This window comes from Phasianus colchicus, chromosome 11 (genome assembly GCF_987193195.1).
Source record: "Phasianus colchicus chromosome 11, bPhaCol1.hap1.1, whole genome shotgun sequence".
Taxonomy (NCBI): domain Eukaryota; kingdom Metazoa; phylum Chordata; class Aves; order Galliformes; family Phasianidae; genus Phasianus; species Phasianus colchicus.
The window spans coordinates 5262950-5282503 of NC_143446.1; the positions used below are offsets into that span (position 1 = coordinate 5262950).

At 39.5% G+C, this 19554-nt stretch overlaps 2 protein-coding genes and 1 long non-coding RNA gene across 11 annotated transcripts in view; 2 read left to right on the forward strand and 1 right to left on the reverse strand.

Moving 5' to 3' along the window:
- Positions 1-11962, reverse strand: part of LOC149916409 (uncharacterized) — a 106758-nt gene extending 94796 nt beyond the window's left edge. The window contains exon 1 of the long non-coding RNA XR_016470074.1: positions 10920-11962. This is a non-coding gene — a long non-coding RNA (uncharacterized LOC149916409). The remainder of the gene's footprint in view (positions 1-10919) is intronic.
- HRH1 (histamine receptor H1) lies at positions 516-9867 on the forward strand. Of its 2 annotated transcripts, XM_090148070.1 has the most exons (3): positions 516-1827; positions 4246-4296; positions 5586-9867. In XM_090148070.1, exon 3 carries the CDS (start codon positions 5708-5710, stop codon positions 7121-7123), a length of 1416 nt encoding a protein of 471 aa, XP_090004196.1. In that variant the 5' UTR covers positions 516-1827; positions 4246-4296; positions 5586-5707; the 3' UTR covers positions 7124-9867. The 2 variants fall into 2 exon arrangements, with proteins under 2 accessions (XP_090004196.1, XP_031465012.2); XM_031609152.2 differs by lacking the exon at positions 4246-4296.
- A 120-nt stretch (positions 11963-12082) lies between the features above and the next one.
- ATG7 (autophagy related 7) overlaps positions 12083-19554 on the forward strand; it is a 113898-nt gene continuing 106426 nt past the window's right edge. For 6 of the 8 annotated variants that reach the window (XR_016470065.1, XR_004169060.2, XR_016470066.1 and 3 more), the window contains exons 1-6: positions 12083-12160; positions 14847-15063; positions 15300-15354; positions 16774-16891; positions 18485-18562; positions 19078-19194. Coding sequence is in view for 5 of the 8 variants with exons in the window: in XM_031609141.2 (XP_031465001.2) it covers positions 14886-15063; positions 15300-15354; positions 16774-16891; positions 18485-18562; positions 19078-19194 (546 nt within the window). In the remaining 3 variants the exon portion in view is untranslated. The remainder of the gene's footprint in view (positions 12161-14846; positions 15064-15299; positions 15355-16773; positions 16892-18484; positions 18563-19077; positions 19195-19554) is intronic. The other 2 variants (XM_090148061.1, XM_090148062.1) reach the window with 1 other exon arrangement.

The following is a 19554-nucleotide window of genomic DNA, read 5'->3' on the forward strand; positions in this document are numbered from 1 at the left end:
CCCCAGCTATCTATGCAGGGGAAAAAAACGTATAGCAGAGGTCAAAAGTAGAATCATCACAGAGAAGAACTGCAACTGGGTGTTAAAAGGAATTATAAACATTTCTGACTTTGAGTGTTTTTCCAAAGGGAACAGCATCAAACCTATCTGCATATAACAAAATGGTCAGAACAATAGGGGACTGAATGTGAATTGCTGCTGACACAAAATTAAGTGTTATTAAGTAGGTTACGAGTAGCACATAAGTTGGTAGCCCAGAAACTGATCTTTAAGTGCATAACAAGTGTGAGTATGAAAGGGCCTTGGTCTCCTGCAAAACTGTTTTCCAATGGATAGCCTCTCAGCATTTTCAGGTGCTGTCTGACACTAACAAGGAGACAGTTCTTGCATAGGATTGCTCTGACCACCTGAAGGACTAAATTTCTACATGAGAGGAAAATTTTTAAAAGGCACAAGCATACATCTGTTAGGAAATTGTTTTTATCATAATGGGATAGAAAAAAGATTCCTTTAGGAGCATCAAGAGATTGCTTACACTTTGCCTCTCACTGAGTTGTGCTTTTTTTGCTAGTGATATTATCCTTCTAGACTTTTTGCAGGAATGTGGGTATTTCCTGCTGTTTTACTGGTGGTGGGGACTGCAAAATTAACAGCACTCTTCACCAGTTCTACAGACAAAACAGTTACTAAGTGCCTAACAATGCTGTTTGCAAAAACATCATTGCATGAATTCTTTATGACTTACTCAAGATACAATAAAATGTTCCTTCTGGATCTATACAGTTTTTTTGTGCAATACAATCATAAACAGGAAAATAAAAAAGTGAGGAAAAATAGCACACTTTTAAAGAAGAGTGGAAGTGGATAATTTACCTTCCGCGGGTTGAGAGAGAGGGAAGGAAAAAAGAAAGATGATGTGTATTATTTATACAAAACAGATATAGTGGACACATGAAAGTCACAGAAAAGTCAGGCCAGCTAAGATATGCAATAATGTGTTCTAAATATAGATTTTTCAGGTCTTAAACTGTTGCTCTCAAAGCAGACTGTCCCATTGTGAGCTACTTAACATGCACTGGTTCTCAAGGGAGAGCGATGACACTGTGGCTAAAGCAAGCACGAGAGTGACTGCAAACATGGATTTGATTTCTGTTTCTCCAGAGTGCTGGCATTACTTCAGACAAATGAATCTCTTCATCTCTAAGAGCAGCCTTCCTTCCCACTGTAGACCACCGTAGACAAAACGCCTCTCAATCTCCGCTTATACTCTGGGATTCAAACCTACCAGCAAGGGTCTTCAGGATACGTCTGGTACTAACGTCTTCTCGAGAGCACAATACAAGTGGCCAGGGTTTCGTCTGCCCTTCTCGGGGTGGGATACATCGATCGCACCGACGTCCCGCTGCCCGCCTTGGGCAAGGCTTTCCTCGTGCTTTCATCGTCCAGAAAGACACGGCGAACTAGAATCAATTTGTTCTCGGTACGGTGCGAATTCCTGGCAACGACGCCTTACCGCCCGCTCCCGGCTGGGCGGACCCTACGCCGGGCTATTTCTCGGGGTACCAGCGCCCTCGGCCGGCACTCGGTCGAGGAGGGAAATGCCATACCGAGCAGAGCTGCAGCGCCGGATCGCTACCCTTCCGAGCGGGGGCGGGCAGAGCCAAGCTCTCCTTGGGCTGCACCGGTCCTGAGGAAGGGCGAGCCTTGCTCCGCAGTAGGAAGGACTCTGTCAGCTCCGCACCCCCGGGGCGGGACAGAGCATCCCACCCAAGGAGCGCGGCAAGGAAAGGAGGAAAAAGGGGAGCCCCCTCCCCGTCTGGCCTTGCGGTGAGTGAACCAGGGCACGGCAGCGGGCGGGGGAGAAGGGAGCGGCGGCACCCTGCGCTCGGGGCCGAGGGGAAGGGATTGCAGTAGCGCTAGGAGGAGCAGCGGGCAGGTCGCGTCTCCTCAGCCAAAGAAAGCCACCAAAACACGTGCCGCCACTCTGGATCTTTAACTACCCTTCTCGAGGCACTTCGCTGAAGTGGCTACTCCTTATCCCATCATCCCAGCCGGCAGCTGGTGGCGTTCCTCCCTCAGCACTGCAGCCTGGACAGCCCGGAGTCCCCGGGCAGCGCCTGGGTTCCCGTACGAGCAGTATCCAGGCTGTACGCCGCTATAGCGCACACAAACCGATTTTTATCTTTTTCGAGCAGAAAAGCAGGCAGCAATACCGGCAGATCAGCCGGCTCTTCGTTTGCCATCAGCTGCCAGCCGGATGAAGAGCAGTTTGTTCCTCAGTGTTACATCCCACAACTTTCTGGCAGCAATCAAACTTTTTCAGGGAAAAATTCTAGATACGTTATTTTGCATCCAGAGTGTCCGTGTCCGGGGGGGACAATGGAAGTGGGGGAGCATTGGGGCCATAACTTACTGCAAACCTGTACTGTAAGCAGCTGCCCATTTTGTCTCCCCAGCCCTTCCTGTGCAGACACTGAGCGGGAATGATGGAGAGGAATTGGGCTTCTCAGATGAGCTGCTCCTCATTTATTACGTTTATTTGCAAGACACCAGTTTCCCTAGCATTAAGAGGCCTTGGGCTCCACCAGTTCATTTTAACTATCTGTATAAGATCTAGTAAGCAAATTATGTCCAAAGAAGAGTGGGAGGTAGCTGAACTCAGTGCACTATATGCATCACTGCCCCCCATCCCCCAAACAAGGAAAAGGGATGACTTTGAATGTTAAATGGGTTATTGCTAAAACAATGAATTCCTTCATATATTACTATAGTAAGGTTAGAAGATGTTTAAAAAGATTAACAGCTCAATATCTATTCTGAATTGGAGACTTCTCTACCCTCCCTTCCCTATTCTTTCCCCCCTCCCCGAATTGGTATATAAAGGTACCCAAGCAAGCTGAAACTTAGCCTTTCAGTAATAGGTTTTAGCTTAAAAGCACTAAAAGTTCACTTGAGTTGCAATTTAAAATCATTTTGGTGAATCACTAAATATTTTGGGAGGGGGAGGGAGGGGCGGATGGTGCAGAGGAGGCGGTAGGAGGAAAATTCACATTTTTCATCTGATGCCCTAAAGGATTCAGTCTCTTTTATAAAAACTGTTAAAGTCACTATTCCGAGCCCTTCTTTAAATAAAATAAAATGAATTACATGTACTATAAAGACATTTCCTATTATGAATTGCAATATTGGTATGATCACAAACTTGACTCTTGTCTGCACTTATCCCAACTACACCCTAGCTCTGATTAGAGAGGAATTCTAAGACTTTTCTTGAAAAAGAGCAACATTAGTCCTTTGCTATGTATAGTAAGAGCTAGAGAAAAGAGAGAATGCCTCAAAGGATCTAGTTCCAGTAAATATCTTGTTGGAGTTTAGCGACTTCCTCATAAATCAGTTTTCTCCTCCTTTCTGGCATTTCCTCAGAACTCAAGAAATTATTCATAGATGTCTATTCATAGAGTCTTCACAAGCGGCTAACGTTGTGTATCAGACAGTAGAGCTTCCTTTATCCAAACCCAATTCAGTTAACTTAATTCAGTTAGCTCTTCTGGTTTCAAAGTTTGCAGTGAAATATAGGCCCACTGATAAAGAGGATTGATCAAGAATGCCAGCTAAAACTGGAAAAATCTATCATCTTCTGATAATTTCAACTTATCAACATAGACTTTAAAAATAATACATTCTTCTTCTTTTTTTCCCTGAAGAAATATGTTTTGTAGTATAGTAGTATCTAGAAAATAAGTAGTTGATTAGTCTACTGAACGCATGTATACATCAACTACTTATATTTAGGAAAGTTCAGTTTTAGAATATAAAACTGAATTGTTAGTCATCAGAAGACAGCAGCATTATGGAGCTGGAGGTGGTATAAAATAAGAACGTCCAAACTACCAATGGACTTCTGTTGAATAGACTCCAGTGGTAACCTAGCTGCATACAGCAAGGTATTGATTGATACCAGGTTAGATGAGATTTTTAGGCTGCTGATTGGGTGTTTGCTCATGTGCTTAACTTACTGCATCAAAGGACATGAATCATTTTAGATGTTTGATTATAATGTTAAAAATAACTTGATTGCTTTCAATTTTATATGCTATGCACAAATTCACCATTTCATTTGTCAATTCAAGAATCATTCTCTGAAAAACAATACTGGTGTGCTTGAGTTTCCCCACCTCCTTTTGTTCAGCTAAGCATCTCCAGGGATGATTTCTTTGTTTTTTTCTTGTTCTAAATTGTTTTCAGAATGTTCCTATGTCAACAGCACAGAAGCCACTGTATTCACTGGTTCTCCTGGTAAGTAATGAGCCTGCAACTGTTTTCCTGCAAATTAAGGGTCTCCAGACTACGAACCACATCCAGGCATTTTTTCTTTTTGAATAAGTAATGTTTCCCTAGCCAAGTTTTTGTCAGTAATTGAATGCCAGGAGATGTTTAGTAATTAGTTCCTGATACTATTCCTGTAGCTCTCATTAACTGTACAGGCCAGTATTACTTATTTTCCCTTCTCCAAAAAAAGCAAGTAAGGAGGATCAGGAAAGATTGCTGAAGCTCAGGGAAGCTAGGGTGAAAAAGGAGAATATAGCGGCTGTGGCATTAAGACAATACATCACAGGAAATGCACAGGAAAATACACTCCTATACTCTTCCCCTGTTTTCAACTATTAAAATATATCTCTAGGCATTACAATATATGGTTTTATATGCATCAGTACTGAACAAAATGAGAATTCAGATAAGCAGAATGTGTTTTGGAATATACCAACTCCAGAGATAGCAAAGACATATATGCTCTGTCCTTAATTATGCATGGAGAAATAATGCTTTCAAAAGTCAATCCTAAGTTAAATCAAAAATCCAAAACGAAGTTAAGAGCCCAGAACAAGGTAATGAATTAGATACTGGGTAAGCCTCTGTAAAAACTTCAATTCTTGTAGGCTTTCAACACTCTGAATTTTTAAGAGAAAGAAAAAATATGACTTGCTATTAAGTATGTCCCATACACCAGGTACATACAGTACACCAGGGAAAAAATTTAAGGGACTTACACATATGTGAAAGCGCTGATAAACTGTTTATAGGCACGAGCATGTACAGAATAAGGCTTGCATGCCAGAAATTGTAACCATTCTTTATAGAATAAAATACTTTGCTCCTTCACTATTACTCATTAACTTTTGAGCAGTTATAGAATTTTGGCAGAGCATTTCAAGCCATTCTATATAAGCCAAACCAAACTTCACAGGTCTGAATTTGGTTTTGTTTTCTAGCTTCTATTCTGGTATGGTCTCTTCATATTAAAAGTATTGATTAGTATAAAATTATTTGCTCATCTATGGAAATTAGTTAGGAAATACATTGGTTTTATGTTTATACAATTGAATCCAACTATTGCCACTATTTTCTGTTCACATAAGAATTTCTCCACACAATAAAGCATTTTAGATGCACATTAAACTTCAGTAATTTTCATAGGACATTTTACATTTTAAATTACTCATTATGTAAAATATTGTAGAAATATGTTGTGTAGGAAAGACCTAAAAGGGACAACAGAGATTGAGCGTATTTCTTTTCTTTTCCAGAGTTCCAGCATTAAAAATTACAAAGCAACCCAACACATTTTCATCCAGGAGTGTAAATGAAGATTGAGTTTCCAAGTCTGGGATATCTTCTCTGATTTTCATTCTCTGCTCTTGTAAAAAAGATGTCAAAAAACACAACAGAGAACTCAAATTACACTTACTCAGCTCTTCTAGGTTTTTTCCTGGCTAGCATTTCATTGATCACTGTTGTCATGAATATATTAGTATTATATGCTGTGAAAACTGAGAAGAAGCTGCAAACAGTTGGCAATTTATACATTGTTAGCCTCTCTATTGCAGATCTTATCGTTGGTGCAGCTGTTATGCCCCTTAATATTGTTTATCTCCTAAACCATGCGTGGACTCTGGGCGTAACAGCATGTTTGTTCTGGCTGTCAATGGATTATGTGGCCAGTACTGCATCAATTTTCAGTCTCTTCATATTATGCTTAGACCGTTACCGTTCAATTCAACACCCACTGAAATATCTCCAGTATAGAACAAAAATGAGAGCATCACTGGTGATTTTGGGAGCTTGGTTGCTTTCTTCCTTATGGGTCATCCCAATCCTATGGTGGCATGATTCTGCTAATGATAAGAAAGGGGAAGGAGAGGAAAACTGCGAAACAGAATTCTCTTGTGTCATTTGGTTCAAAGTGTTGACAGCCATTATCAATTTCTATCTGCCCTCTATCATAATGTTATGTCTCTACTGTAAAATATTCAGAGCTGTTCGAAAACACTGCCAACAGCGAGAAGTCGTCAATGGATCATACTGCTCTTTCTCTGAAAACAGAAATGTAATTCATGCTAAGGCAAAGGACAAGCAAAATATTTGCCTCCAAAAGGAAAGCTTACATGAAAACATAGCTCATAAAGACAAGCAAATGTCCTCTGAGTGCAGAAGTACGGCAGCAAAACCTCTTTTCAGTAATGATGATGAGTCTTCAAAGGCTTTTGTTAGCAGCAGTAACAGGAAAGCCTTTAAATCTAGTTGTTTGCCTCTCACCACTGTCCAGTCTGAGCCAGATCTGGATAAAGCAGGAAAGAGTATGTGTGTAAAAAAGGACAATAAAAATGAAGAGGAACCTCACCCACAGGACAGTGACTTAAGTTCTGCATCAGACAGTGATACTTTCACAGAGAACGTACCTTCTGGAGAGCAATCCAATCCTAGTCCTGATCGAGCCTGCATTCCTCAGGAAAATACAGAGAATAGGGATTTCAGAGGACTGACTTACCTGAGGAGAACCTGGCAAACCCTACATACTCATTCCAGAAGTCATCTTCGAAGACAGCAAGTGAGCAGGGAGTGGAAAGCAGCTAAGCAGTTAGGGGTCATAATGGCAGCCTTTATGCTGTGCTGGATTCCCTATTTTGTGTTATACGTGGTTTTCCAACGCCATAAATACTTTCACAATCTACATATGTTCACTACATGGCTCGGCTATGTGAATTCCACCTTAAATCCATTCCTGTATCCTCTTTGTAATGAGAATTTCAAGAAGACATTCAAAAAGATCCTTCACATTCAGTAATATCACACTGGCTTTTTTTCTGGGCTAAAAAGCAACCCATAAAATCAATCAAATGAAATGTTCTAGTTTCAAAGGCAAATACTGTGGATAAATTAGAAGGCTTTGGAAAACTAATTTATAAACAAGTGTTAGTAAAAGTGGGATATGTTCATATAACAGCTTCAACACGTTTGAAGAACGAATTCTTATCAGGAATCTGAAAAGCTCAGTAGCCAGTCTCAGAACTGTTACACTGTTGTAAATATTTTACGATTTGAGATTCTCTCTTTCATCATATAGAACAAAACCGAGTGTACGAAAAGAGATCATCAGGGATTATAAGTTATTCAGCTATGAAGAAGGCAGAAAGAAAATATTGTTTCTGTGACCAAAGGTTTTTTTCTCTTTTAACTTACTACTTTAAACAGGGAACACACTGCTTGTGAAGAGAGATCTTCTGCAGTAAGAGGTACTTTGCATAGTTAAAAAAGAAGCTTCTACTGTTTGAAAAAATCTACCCTGTTTATTTATAGCTTTCTCCAAGTCATACACTTTTTTGGAAGTCATATTTTAACCTACAGTATCTAGTTAATATGCTTGCTTCATTTATACCAGTACACTTTAACTTCACTGAAAAAAGTAGTATTGTTATGTCCTACACATTTTGCTAAGACATTCCGAACTCAAGATAGTATCAAGAAGGGTAGGCTGTTGTCTCTGACAACATATATTCTTTGAGAATATACCTGATTATGGCCTATATGTATTTTATTCCTCCTATGACTTGGCAAATAGCCTAAGCATGCAGCAGCAATGCTAATGCATATCTTTCTGACAGGCAAACTCTTCTCGCTACAGTGAGACAAAGTCCTAAGCAGTAACTCAAGTGCAAAATAGGAAATAAAGTACATGAAGTGTTTTTACCTTTCCTGTCCTTTACTTTTATAAGTTATGCTGTAAATGCTGCTAAATATTTTAGAAGAAGCAGAATGATAGAATACTTATGGTTGGAAGGGGTCTCAAGAACCCTCTTAAATACAGCCTACAACTCAAAGCTGTGCTTTTACAGTATCCTCAGGGTCTCATCCATTCAACAACATACGAAAAGGGCTTCCTTTGAAAAAGCTGGAAGGCAGCTTTGACACAGAAGTTTGCAGGTTTCACCCTGGCAGGTCAAGTTATTCCCTTGTTAAGCCATCCATTTCACTGTTTCTAAGTATAAACAGCACAGTGAGGTAAACCTTACTTTCCAGTCAAAGGAAGAAAACATAGTTCCTTAGCAAAAGAATGCAGTCACCTACATTACATGAGCTGATGATTTAACAGAACAGTTACATCAGCATAAACCAAAGTCTGCAGATTGGGAAGGAAGATGGAGAATTGAGGCCAAGGAGATCTCTGGTCCTGTATGATCCAAATATGTTAAGACTGTAAATTTGTGGTACACAAGTGTAACATTCATTTCTATACTGTGATGGAACTAAGTGAAAGAAACATTTTGAGCAAACATTAAATCTGACCTCTGGGGCAGAATTGCTATGGGACTGCCATTATGCAGTCAGTTTTAAGAAGACCAGAACCAAATAGCTTCGCCTGCTGCAGGGGGCCTGCTTTGCAGGGGGGCTGGACTCGATGATCTCTAGAGGTCCTTTCCAGCCCTTACAATTCTGTTATTCTGTGATTCTTCGGCAGCAGATGTCATATTCGTATATAGTAGTGAATTGCATTTAATGGTGAATTTTCCATGCATTTTAGGAAGGGTGACTGGTGAAGCATCCTGAAAGTTCAGTGTAAAAAGAATATATTCTCATTTGTGGGGGAAGATGTAATTGTAAGCGAATCATCAAAGAACTTATCAGACTCTTTGACAGACCTTATCACTGTGAAACCTTGGGAGTGTGTGACAGAGAGCAAACAGTGTCTGTTTGCCTGTAAGGGTGAACAGGAGGTTCTTTTCTACACCTTGTTAGTCTTGTCACACTTAAGAAACCTTTCATCCTTTATCATTGTTGTCTGGGAGAAGTTAGGGCCAATTAACTGATTAGAGGAACTGATAGAGGAACAGGAATTTCTTGTTTGTAAGTGAATGGTATATGAGATGTATGTTGAACACAATAAAATAGAACTATTCTGATGCTACAAGAAACTGTGAGAGCTCTCTAACTCAACTGAGCGCCAATACTCATTGTCATTTTGCTGTGCTGATGTATTTACCACTTTTAGAATGTTTTCTTGCTTCTGAAATAGCTGATAGTTAGCTTAACAGCAAAGGTCTGACAGAACCGGAGCTGTTTTAGCAGAGTGCTGTCACATGTTTGGTGGGAAAAGTTAAACGGATGTTCTGTGTAATATCTTTTTACATCAGAAGAGAAAAACAGTTGCAGGAGCAATTCTCAATTCTATATTCTTACTGATTTCGAGCTACTGAGAGTCTTTCTGTGTCACACATGCCTATTTTGCAAGTGAGCATGACAAAACTTAGAAGAACAATTAAACACTAAAGACATTTGCATCATAACTTTTGGATGCAGTACACTAAATAAATGCAAAGTATTATTATCCTTTCCGTTTTATATCTGTTAATTAAATGCCTGATCATCAATAGAAGGTTTTTTCTTTTTTATAGTACTTAACATTAAATGAAGTATCCGCAGTTTTCTATATGGTTAGCTTTACATTTGGAAAAATGCACTAAATTAATTAACATAGTCTAATGTATCAAACAAGGTTCAGAGATCGATTAAATTCAGTCTTAAGTAGTATTCAGGAACGACTGCAATCAGAAAAAAAAAATATGCCAAAATATACAGATAGTGTGTATATATATATAAAAGTAGTAACATTCATTTAGTAATTCTGGCAACTTCTGCACTGCAGGGACAGTGTCTGTGCAAGTAATAAAACAAACCTTTTAGACTACAGAGCAGCAAATTTTGGAACATAACGCTCTTACTCAAAGCCACTCACAAACTATTCTTAAGATCAATAGCCATTCTGCTCTTTTTTTTTTTTTTTTTTTTTCTATTATAATGTGTGACAGCAATTCTGTATAAAATAGATGGTAATTCAGGGACTAGGGAAATTAAAAAAAAACAGTATAATGATTCAGCCACAGTTACTAATGTATAGCACTGGAACACAATAACCCAGGGGCTTAAGATTATCAAAAAGCGTTGATCGTGACAATTGCCTTTTCTGACTTTAAAACGTGTTAATAAATGAAACAGCAACTATAACAAAACCAGTGAAATAAGATCACTATTAAAAATCAAAGCATACTTCTGGTATGATTAAAAACTATTCAGGTACAAAAGAGATAAATAAGCTGCCTGGATGTTTGTTATTGTTTTGGGTTTTTTTGTTTTGTTTTTGTTTTGTTTATTTGTTTTTAATGTCCTTTCAATTTTGTCCATCATCTACATGTGGCAATTACAAAGATGGGGAAAGTTGTCATAGTAGACTTCTCTGATGTGATAAATAGAATCGTTAATAACAAAACAGGAAAATTGAAAACTTCCTGTCTTAAGCTTCCAATTAGCAAAGTATGTAACAGGATTTATTAGTTTCTTCTACTGAGAAGCAGAGAAAAGCAAATCAGGGTAAGGAGAAGAAACCTACTGCCACGTGGGGCCAAGCCTCCAGGCGTGGTTTCCTGCAAATATTTTCAACATTTTTCAGTTAATAAACAAGGTCAGAGGACTCACAGTTTTAAGTTGAACATAATGAATTTCTTGGAATTTCTTGGACTGAAGTTCCTCTTTGTTGAGGGTGTGGTTAGAGCAACCACTTAGAAAAAGCAGCAGAAAAATACACTCACCCTTCCATGTTTCTTTGTGTCAGTGAGGACATCTAGAGGGAAATGAGATGAATTGTGGGATTCTGTATCAAGTACGACGTAGCATGCAGGTTTATTAAAAGAGGGGTGCAATTTGTAAGTGGATCCTGCCATCTAGTATATGTTTCATTCTCTGTATTATTTAACTCCTGCAAAGCTGCCATCCAGGGAGTCCCCAGCCTACAGTGATGTGCACAGTTAGTCTCTTCCAGGTACAGATTTCCCATTTGATGCATCTTTGCTGGCCTTGGCGAGGCTCCTCTCAGCCACAGCAGGGTATTGAGGCTCCTTGGTGCCCAGTCCTGCAGCATTTCAGCTGCTGCCCTCACTGGGTGTCATCCAGAGGCCTGAGCAGAGTTCCCTCATCCAGCCTGGTGATAGGGGTGTTAAACATTACCAGCACAGGTCTCAACCTGCCTGGAAAACTGCAATAACCCGCTGGTGGCTGTTTTTTCCACCTGTTGAGCATGGCTTTCTATGCCCAAAAGCTGGGTTTTAAGACAGCTTGTTGACTACTCATTGAATCCTCAGATTACTTCTTTTGCCAGGTCTCACTGTAGGTAAAGGCTTCAGAGACAATGCCTATATCGTGTTAGGATTGGCAGCAGCTGCAGCACCAAGCGTCACAGTTGGCACAACCGGGCTGAGGACATTTGCTGACATAAAATTGGGAACATCTCCAGCATTCAGCCACCATGCTTTTATATCATTTATCATTTATATGATCACCTGCAGACTTTAGCTGACTAAATATGCTCGATAAATCTGGAATCCTTCAACGCTTCACTAGCACATCAACACCATATTCAAAGCATAGCATCCTTGTGCAGGTTGACCTAACAGTCATAACCACAGAGGAGAGGATCGGTTTTTTACTTCACGAGCCGTAAACTGAGTGTACTTCGTGTCTTCTCGCCTATTCATGCAGTTGTTAAAGCGAGCGCACTCAGGACGGCACAGAAAAGAACCTTCAGAATCAGCCGGTTAGGGCTGCGATTGCCGCGCGCACTGCCCTGCACCACACCGCGCCGCCACAAGGGAGCGGCGCTGCGCTGCCTGACATTCCCGCCTCAGGCGGAGCCAACGGACGGGCGCGTGCGCAATGGACGCTCCTCCGCCGCACGCCCGCTCCCTTCCCGCCCTCCTCGGTCACGTGATAGAAGCACGGCAGCGTCACGCTTCGCGTCAGCTGGCAATGCCGGAAGTACTGCGCGCTGGAGCCGGTGAGCGGCCGTGCGCGGTCGGGGGCCGTGTGGCGTGAAGTAGCGGCGGTGGCTGAGGGGCACTGAGGGCGTCTGCTGCCTTCGGGCTCCCGGCTGCGGGAGTTGGGGTTCTGTCACGGAGGGCGGGAGGGAGTTCGTCCCTTGCGGTGCCGCAGTGAGGCAGGCGGCGCCCCAGTGCGGGGTTGTGCGGGGCGCCACGGGCAGCGCCTGCCGCGCTCAGAGGTGGCAGCTGGCGGGGCAGCCGGGCTGTAAGGCGTGACAGTAGTCGTGTTTCCTGGAGGTGCTCCAGGATGAGGAGCCCTGGGCTGGGGGGCAGCCAGCCCACGGCAGGGGTGAGGCTGGGGGCTGCGAGGTGCCTTCTGAACTCAGCCCTGCTGTGATCCTGGAAATAGGGAAGGCTCTCCGTGCTCCAAAAATAACAAGCATCGGATAAGCTCAATGTCTGGCTCAGCTTTTCTGGAAAAGCACCTTAGATAGATTTCTATTTGCTCATAGGAAGGAGGTCTTCAGAATGTTCTCTATTCTGGAGCACAGAGTGGAATTTTATAGAAAATGTGGGTTTAGTGGTGGTTTTGTGAATCTGGTTTAAAACCTATAACTTCATGTCGGTTCCAGAGGATTGGATGGGGCCCTGGGCAGCCCGGTCTAGCATTAAATGGGGAGGTTGGTGGCCCTGCATGTGGCAGGGGGGTTGGAGATTCATGATCCTTGAGGTCCCTTCTAACCCTGGCCATTCTGTGATTCTGTGATATGTAACTGCTGATCGTGTTCTTATGGCAGATTACGTCCTCCCTCAAGGACAGGTGTAACTGAAACACCTGCTCTGTGGTTTTCTGGACATATTTTTCAGTTAGGCTCATCTGAATGCCTGCATGTTTAACAGTAAGCATGAGGGCTTGTACTTTTCTTTTCTGGCTATTGTTGCTCATTGCACTTGTTATATCTCCTGTCAGTTACAGAACTCAGGAGTTATCTCTAAAGCATATTGGTAAATCTTTTTCTTCAAGCTCGCTTTACAGCTGAGCCCTTGTGAAATTCCAGGTTTCTGATGTCTCTTTATTCCTCACGTTCTCCTTCTGATTGTTAGAAGCCATGGGTTTCTATCAACAAGTTCTACAAAATGTACCTACAACACATTTATATGTAACTAGTTGCACAAAATTTAACGTACTGTATAAGAAAGCATGTGAGTATTTGCATGCAAATGCATAAAATTATATTTTCAAAAGTGTCAGATCAGAAATGATTGTCTATTCTGTTCTCTTTACACACGTATAGCATAGAGAGGTCCTGTGTTTCATAACAACAGCTCTTTAAGTACAGGAATAATGGAATTAAGTAGGGTCTTGAACTTCATTTGCAGCGGATGCTTTTAGGCTGGTATTTTCAGCTCGTGGTACGTGGCTGCTTGGTGTTGCCACCTGGGTTCTTGGTCATTTAAAATATTTGACATATTGGGCATTTCATGTACCTGTACATAAATAAAATGGGAAAGGGGGATAAAATGAAAACTTATTCCAAAGGCTGAAAAAGAACAAATAATTCAAAATGAGTAAATCTTTAATTATAATAAAGCTTGTCTGGCAAAGTAGGCACTGACTCCTTGTTGCTTTTTGTTATTAATTGTAAAAAGCGCTAAGTAATACTTCCCTGAATTTGCTTCTGAAATTCAGTAGGAAGAGAAGAGGGTGTTTATGGATTGGTTTTGATTAGGCAGCTAATGAAACTCTCATTAAAAGTTTTATTATAGACATTTTGGCATGACATGCAACACAACCTGACTCAGTTATTGCTAATGCCTATGTGACACATGAATGTTTGCTTGTCTTATGAGCAATCTGTATTTTTTTCTTCTGGTATTTTTTCTTGAAAAATAAATTCTGTAAGGCTTAAGATTTATGTAGTAGTGAAATTTAAACTAGCTGGTTATTAATACATAAGTATATGTGACTTTTACATCTTACATGCAGGAAAAACAAGTCTTATTATAATGATCAGAAAATGCCATGCAGCTAGCTCTACTTTGTATAGCCATTGTATAGTCAAGTTTTCAAGAAAACTTTCTTTATGCTAATAGAAGTGATATGAGAAGGTGTTTTTAAGCAAGCTGTGAAAAAATTATGACATCACAGATTCCAGTTATTAAAAATAAAACCTAAAAAAAAAGAAAAATGAAGTGAAATTAAGCAAGAAGAAATATCACCTACTCTGGTTAAAGCAAGACGTTGTGACAGAACTGTATATTTACCATGATGGAACACATCAAATGTGTAACAGAAGAATACATTTCACAGTTTACCCAGAAGTAAGGAAAGTCTTTAAGAGATCATGTCTATATTCCTAGAAACAGTAACATGGATTACCTCAAAGACTTTGCTTGAAGAAGTATTGTGAAAGGAAAAACATGACTGTGTCTTTCTGATTAATTTGAGAAGTTCTTCCAAAGAAGAAGCTGGTGATTTGGCAGTCATCAAGAAATTAAAAACATTTTTCTTCTCCCCTGTTCCAAAAAGCATGAAGAAAATCTGTGAAAGCTGTTTTAATTGCACCAAGTTTCTTAAATTTTCAGAGGAATAAAGATTTTTTTATACTTCACATAACAAAGTGTATTTAAAAGAAACTTTAAGTAGTTAAGTGTAACATGGTTCTTGGAGTACATACTCATACAGCTTATCTGCTTTTACAGAATTCTCTTTGTCTGTATGTTTAATACTGAACTACAATCATGGCAGCAGTCAGCAATGAGTCCCGCCATCCTGTGGATCCTGGAAGTTCAAAGCTGCAGTTTGCTCCCTTCAGTAGTGCCTTGAACGTAGGATTCTGGCATGAACTAACCCAGAAGAAGCTCAATGAGTACCGATTAGATGAGACTCCAAAAGTTATCAAAGGATACTACTACAATGGTACGTATAAACTGAATGTCTTAGTAGTTTGGGCTTCCCCTATTGTTCCTCTGAATATTCATTTAACGTGTTTTAGGTATTTTGCTGAAACATTGCTAGGATTAGGAGCACTGCTGAATGAGATGGGAATTCTGGTGTGTCCATGGGTGTCTTATAATCCTAGATTAGGTTATTTCTCTAATTTGAAAATATACATATTGCAGTTTAAAAGATGCATGTTGCTTCTTTTTGGCCAGGCGATCCATCAGGTTTCCCAGCTCGTTTGACGTTGGAATTTAGTGCCTTTGATATGTAAGTATGTATTATGCTTCACCTTAATTCATATGTGGAGAAGCTTTCCTTGCATAACAGTAACGCTATGACAGAGTATCACTTGAAAAAATTCAGTAAGAGATCAATTCACATTCTCACGCGCTTTATAACTGCGGAGAGAATATTTGTACTCAGAGTACTAAATCCCTGTTTTTGAAGCAGTGTATTCATCTGAAGGGCCAAGTTTAAAATACACTGACAAGTCTCAGTTTCACTTAATGTTTATATGTGTTTATATAATACCCTTTTTTCCCACATTTCGTAGGCACTTCTGTGTAAATAATAATTTCAGTCATCTGATTTCTGGTTAAAGCTTTCTTAATATCTTTATAAATTAAATATTCTTCCTTAGAATTAAGATCTCAAAATAGCTTTTACAATCCTGGTTGTTATGTTGTAATATCTTTGAAGTAGTATTTAACCTTTGACTGAAATTTCCTATTTTTGCTTTTACTCCCAAGTTGAAGCTAGAACAAAGTTGTTCTGTGTACACAGCAAAAGTGAGATGAGAGGAAATCTTTTTTTTTTTTTCATCCAGTTTTCATTTTGAGCTAATGCCTATATTAGTATGACTAATATAGGATCTGGACGGATGCCTTCATAGTCAATACCTTCTTTTTTAATTGATGGATCTCAGAGTTGTGGATCTCAGAAGTGAATTCCTCTGCCTTCTCAGGATATTAGGAGTTCTAGCAAAGCATAGTGGTTTTTAAGATAATCTCATAGGACACAATTTTTATCTAACAACTTTTTGATGTTATACTGAAAGTGTGTTTAGCAAAGTGCATTTGGAAGAAGGCTGTGATATGGGAACATCAAAATGATCTGTTTGGAAGAATGATGTTAAAGGAGTTAAATCAACCAGGTCTATAAAATTAGCTACAAAAAATTGGGCCTCCAGCTGATAATATTACAAACTAGGAAAGGCACTCAGGCATCTGTCCGGATTAGACTTCCTTTGTCGTGTCTTTTTTCAACTTAGTTTTTTTTAACTGAGCATTTTTTTGTGTGAATGACGTATTGGCATATAAAGTTCAGTCTTAATTCTTTCTTAGTGTAAATCACATTTATCATTGTTTATTTTGAATTCATTTTGTAAAAATTTTACTTCAACTTAATTCAGTACTGCCTTGCTAGAAAAATCCAGATTCCTCATGAATTTTGAAATCATAATGTGGGTGCTCTCTTGCACAAGTTCTTATAACAATCCATATTTAATAAAGCATTATGATCATGAAATGTTTTCAGTAGAGCTCTCAGTAGCTTTTGTTACTATGCCTCATCGTTTTCCAGTTTCTGTACAATTTTACTCCATAGGAGAGCAATTGTTACTACTAATGAGCATGTTGAAGATGTTGGTACACAATTTCCAGTGTTCTCTTTTTTTTTTAAATTCAGGAATGCTGCAGTACCAGCACGTTGCTGTCCTGCTTTCGGAACATTGTATAATACCAACACTTTTGAGACTTTCAAGTCCTGTGATAAAAAATCACTTTTGGAAAAAGAAGCAAATGAGGTAAGGTTAAAATCAAATCAGCTGGTTGAATGGTAGTTGTTGAATCAAGGCTTGAGCCACTGATTGAGCACCTGGGGAAAGGAGCTGATCAGTCCTGGGAGCACAGATGAAGGCAATTCAGCTGTGTGACAGGAAGGGGTGGAGCCTGGCTGCACCTCTCTTAGACCTCATTGAAGGGCTCACCTCTACTGGGGAAGGATCTCATGGTAGGAGATCTCTTCCTTGTGGGGTTTTCCCTGTGAGCCTAGATCTTCAGAGATGGATGAGCACTTTTCCTTTCCCTTTGTAACACATTTCCATTCACGCTAGTCCCTTTATCATTATACCTCCTGTATCACCATTCCATTGGGTTGATCTTTCTGATTTTACACTGGTAAAGAGATGGTTTGGAAATAGCCAGTGAATTGCTTTATTGTCTCTGACCCAAATATTAGAGAGACTGTCCAAACTCACCCGTGTAGTTTGGATTTAACTTATTATGGTGAGAGAAGTTTGATATTGGCTTTTTTACTGTTCTTTGCAAGAGAATAGCAAGTTGATACTTGGAGGTCTTTTTTCAGGCTTCTACGAAACTGTGTTTTAAATTCAATGGCTACTAGAGCTGCCAGTGACTTGTGTTCTATAGATCTTGTTTTTAATTTGTTACAGCATCCAGTAATCAGGAAGTGTCTAGTTTAAACTGAATTACTGCAGTCCATCTATCAATATGACAAAGTGATGGGAAACAGCCAGAAGTTTGAGATAAGGCAAGAGAAAGGTGACTGCCAAAGGAAGGGGCTTATCTGCTTGTACTGTAGCCAACTAATTTACATGTCATGGCTTAAGGAGAAGAGCAAGTCTAACAAAGGCAACCTTTTTATTTTTGAGGTGCTATACTTTGACTGGTCTTTGATTTCTTGGATTAGATTTGTTGGCTGCCTGCTGTTTGTGGGTAACAAAGTTTTCATGTATATGTATCTTCAATTGAGGCCTGGTGTAGCACAGTACTTTCAGTTAATGACAGACACAATGCAGTTACTTTAATTACGTTCAGAGAGTTGAGGAAGGTCAGAAAGCTTTATTTGCTCTTACAGGTTGTTTATTTATTATTCTTTTTTTAAGACAAACACTCCTTCCTCGTGTATGTATTATGGCTTCTTGTCTCACAAGTGTGCAGTGCCTTCTTGATTGTCTCAACTGTTTTAGTCAAATGTCATAGTAGTTCATTCACGTGTCTACTATGTGTAGCTCCCATGAGTGAAAAAGGAGAGAGAATAAAAGGCTATACTACTAATACATCATGTTCTATATTGTTATAATAGTTCATGTGCATGGCAGACTGCTGGAGTTTTTTTGTTGCATTTAATGTTCCCCAGCATTTATAGCTGCTGTGTTAGTACATGTTTGTATTGCTTCTTGTTCTTTTAGCATTGGTAATGGTTTGGATGAGATCAGACACAAAAAGATCACAGTGGATTTCCAGGAACATTGATGTCAATATTTTTTCTGTAGCTGGAAGAACTAAAAATCTGTATGGCTGTTCTTATACTTAATTTTTTTTTTTTTTGTTTCTCAGTTCTTTCTCTTCTTTCTTGCCTCAACTATCAATTACAGATATGGGAATCAATAAAATCTGGAGCTGCACTTGAAAACCCTATGCTCTTAAACAGGTTCCTGCTGTTGACATTCGCAGTGAGTAATGATAATGTATCTCAGAGCATTGAAATGGAAATGTAGTAGTTTTTTCTTAGGAGAACTTATGCATTTGTATTACCATATTCACATTATCAGGATCATTCTCAGACTTTTTAAAATATCTCAGAACATTTAAAAGTTGAGGCCATTTTCATGTACACATATAAAAGATTTTATAATGTATTCTTTAAAAAATGCAGATACCATCTCAGATTGCAAAATGTATCTGAATGTGGCTGCCTTACAAATATTAGTAAAAGCAGAGCAGCTCTCATGTTTAACATATTTGCAAGTTTAGTACACAAAGCTCTGTCTAACACTGGAGTATTGTACGTATATTGTCTGCTGAAGTCCTGATTACAGGTGTAGAGGAAAGAAGTCTAGTATGCTCGGTTTTCTTTCAACTCATGACAGTGACTTGTCAAATAAGAACTATGGTTAGTACAAATAGAAATTTTCTTTAATTTGTATGTTTATTATCTTATCTTGGTTTTTTGTTTTTTTTCCCCAAGGATTTGAAAAAGTATCATTTCTATTACTGGTTTTGCTACCCTGCTCTCTGCTTCCCTGATGGAATACATATAGTTCAGAAACCGGTGTGTCTTGGTGACAGGTTCTCTTTAAATCAGGTATTCTAAATACCAAATGTTATGAACTCTGTAGCACTGAGTAGATTTCTTGCCATAAAGCTTAGTATTTTTGTTAGCATATGCTGGATTTTCAAATCTAATTCCTTTTAAAATCTTCACTTTTCTTATTCTCACTCTTAGTTTACCCCTTTTTTTCCCTGTACAAAATCTCTCACCTTAACATCACCTCAGCTTTAAGTTAGATGCAGGCATGGCAGACAGTTCTTGAGGGGAGGTAGTTACATAGCTGTGTATATGGGAACTACTGAATCACTGACTGAGCACCTGGGCAAAAGACCCTGGGAGCACAGGTGAAAGCAATTCCCCTGTGTGATAGGAAGGGGTGGAGCCTGGCTGCAC

What these genes read in the sequence shown, in the direction of transcription:
- HRH1 (XM_090148070.1), top strand. Translation starts at nt 5,708, where the DNA reads ATGTCAAAAAACACAACAGAGAACTCAAATTACACTTACTCAGCTCTT.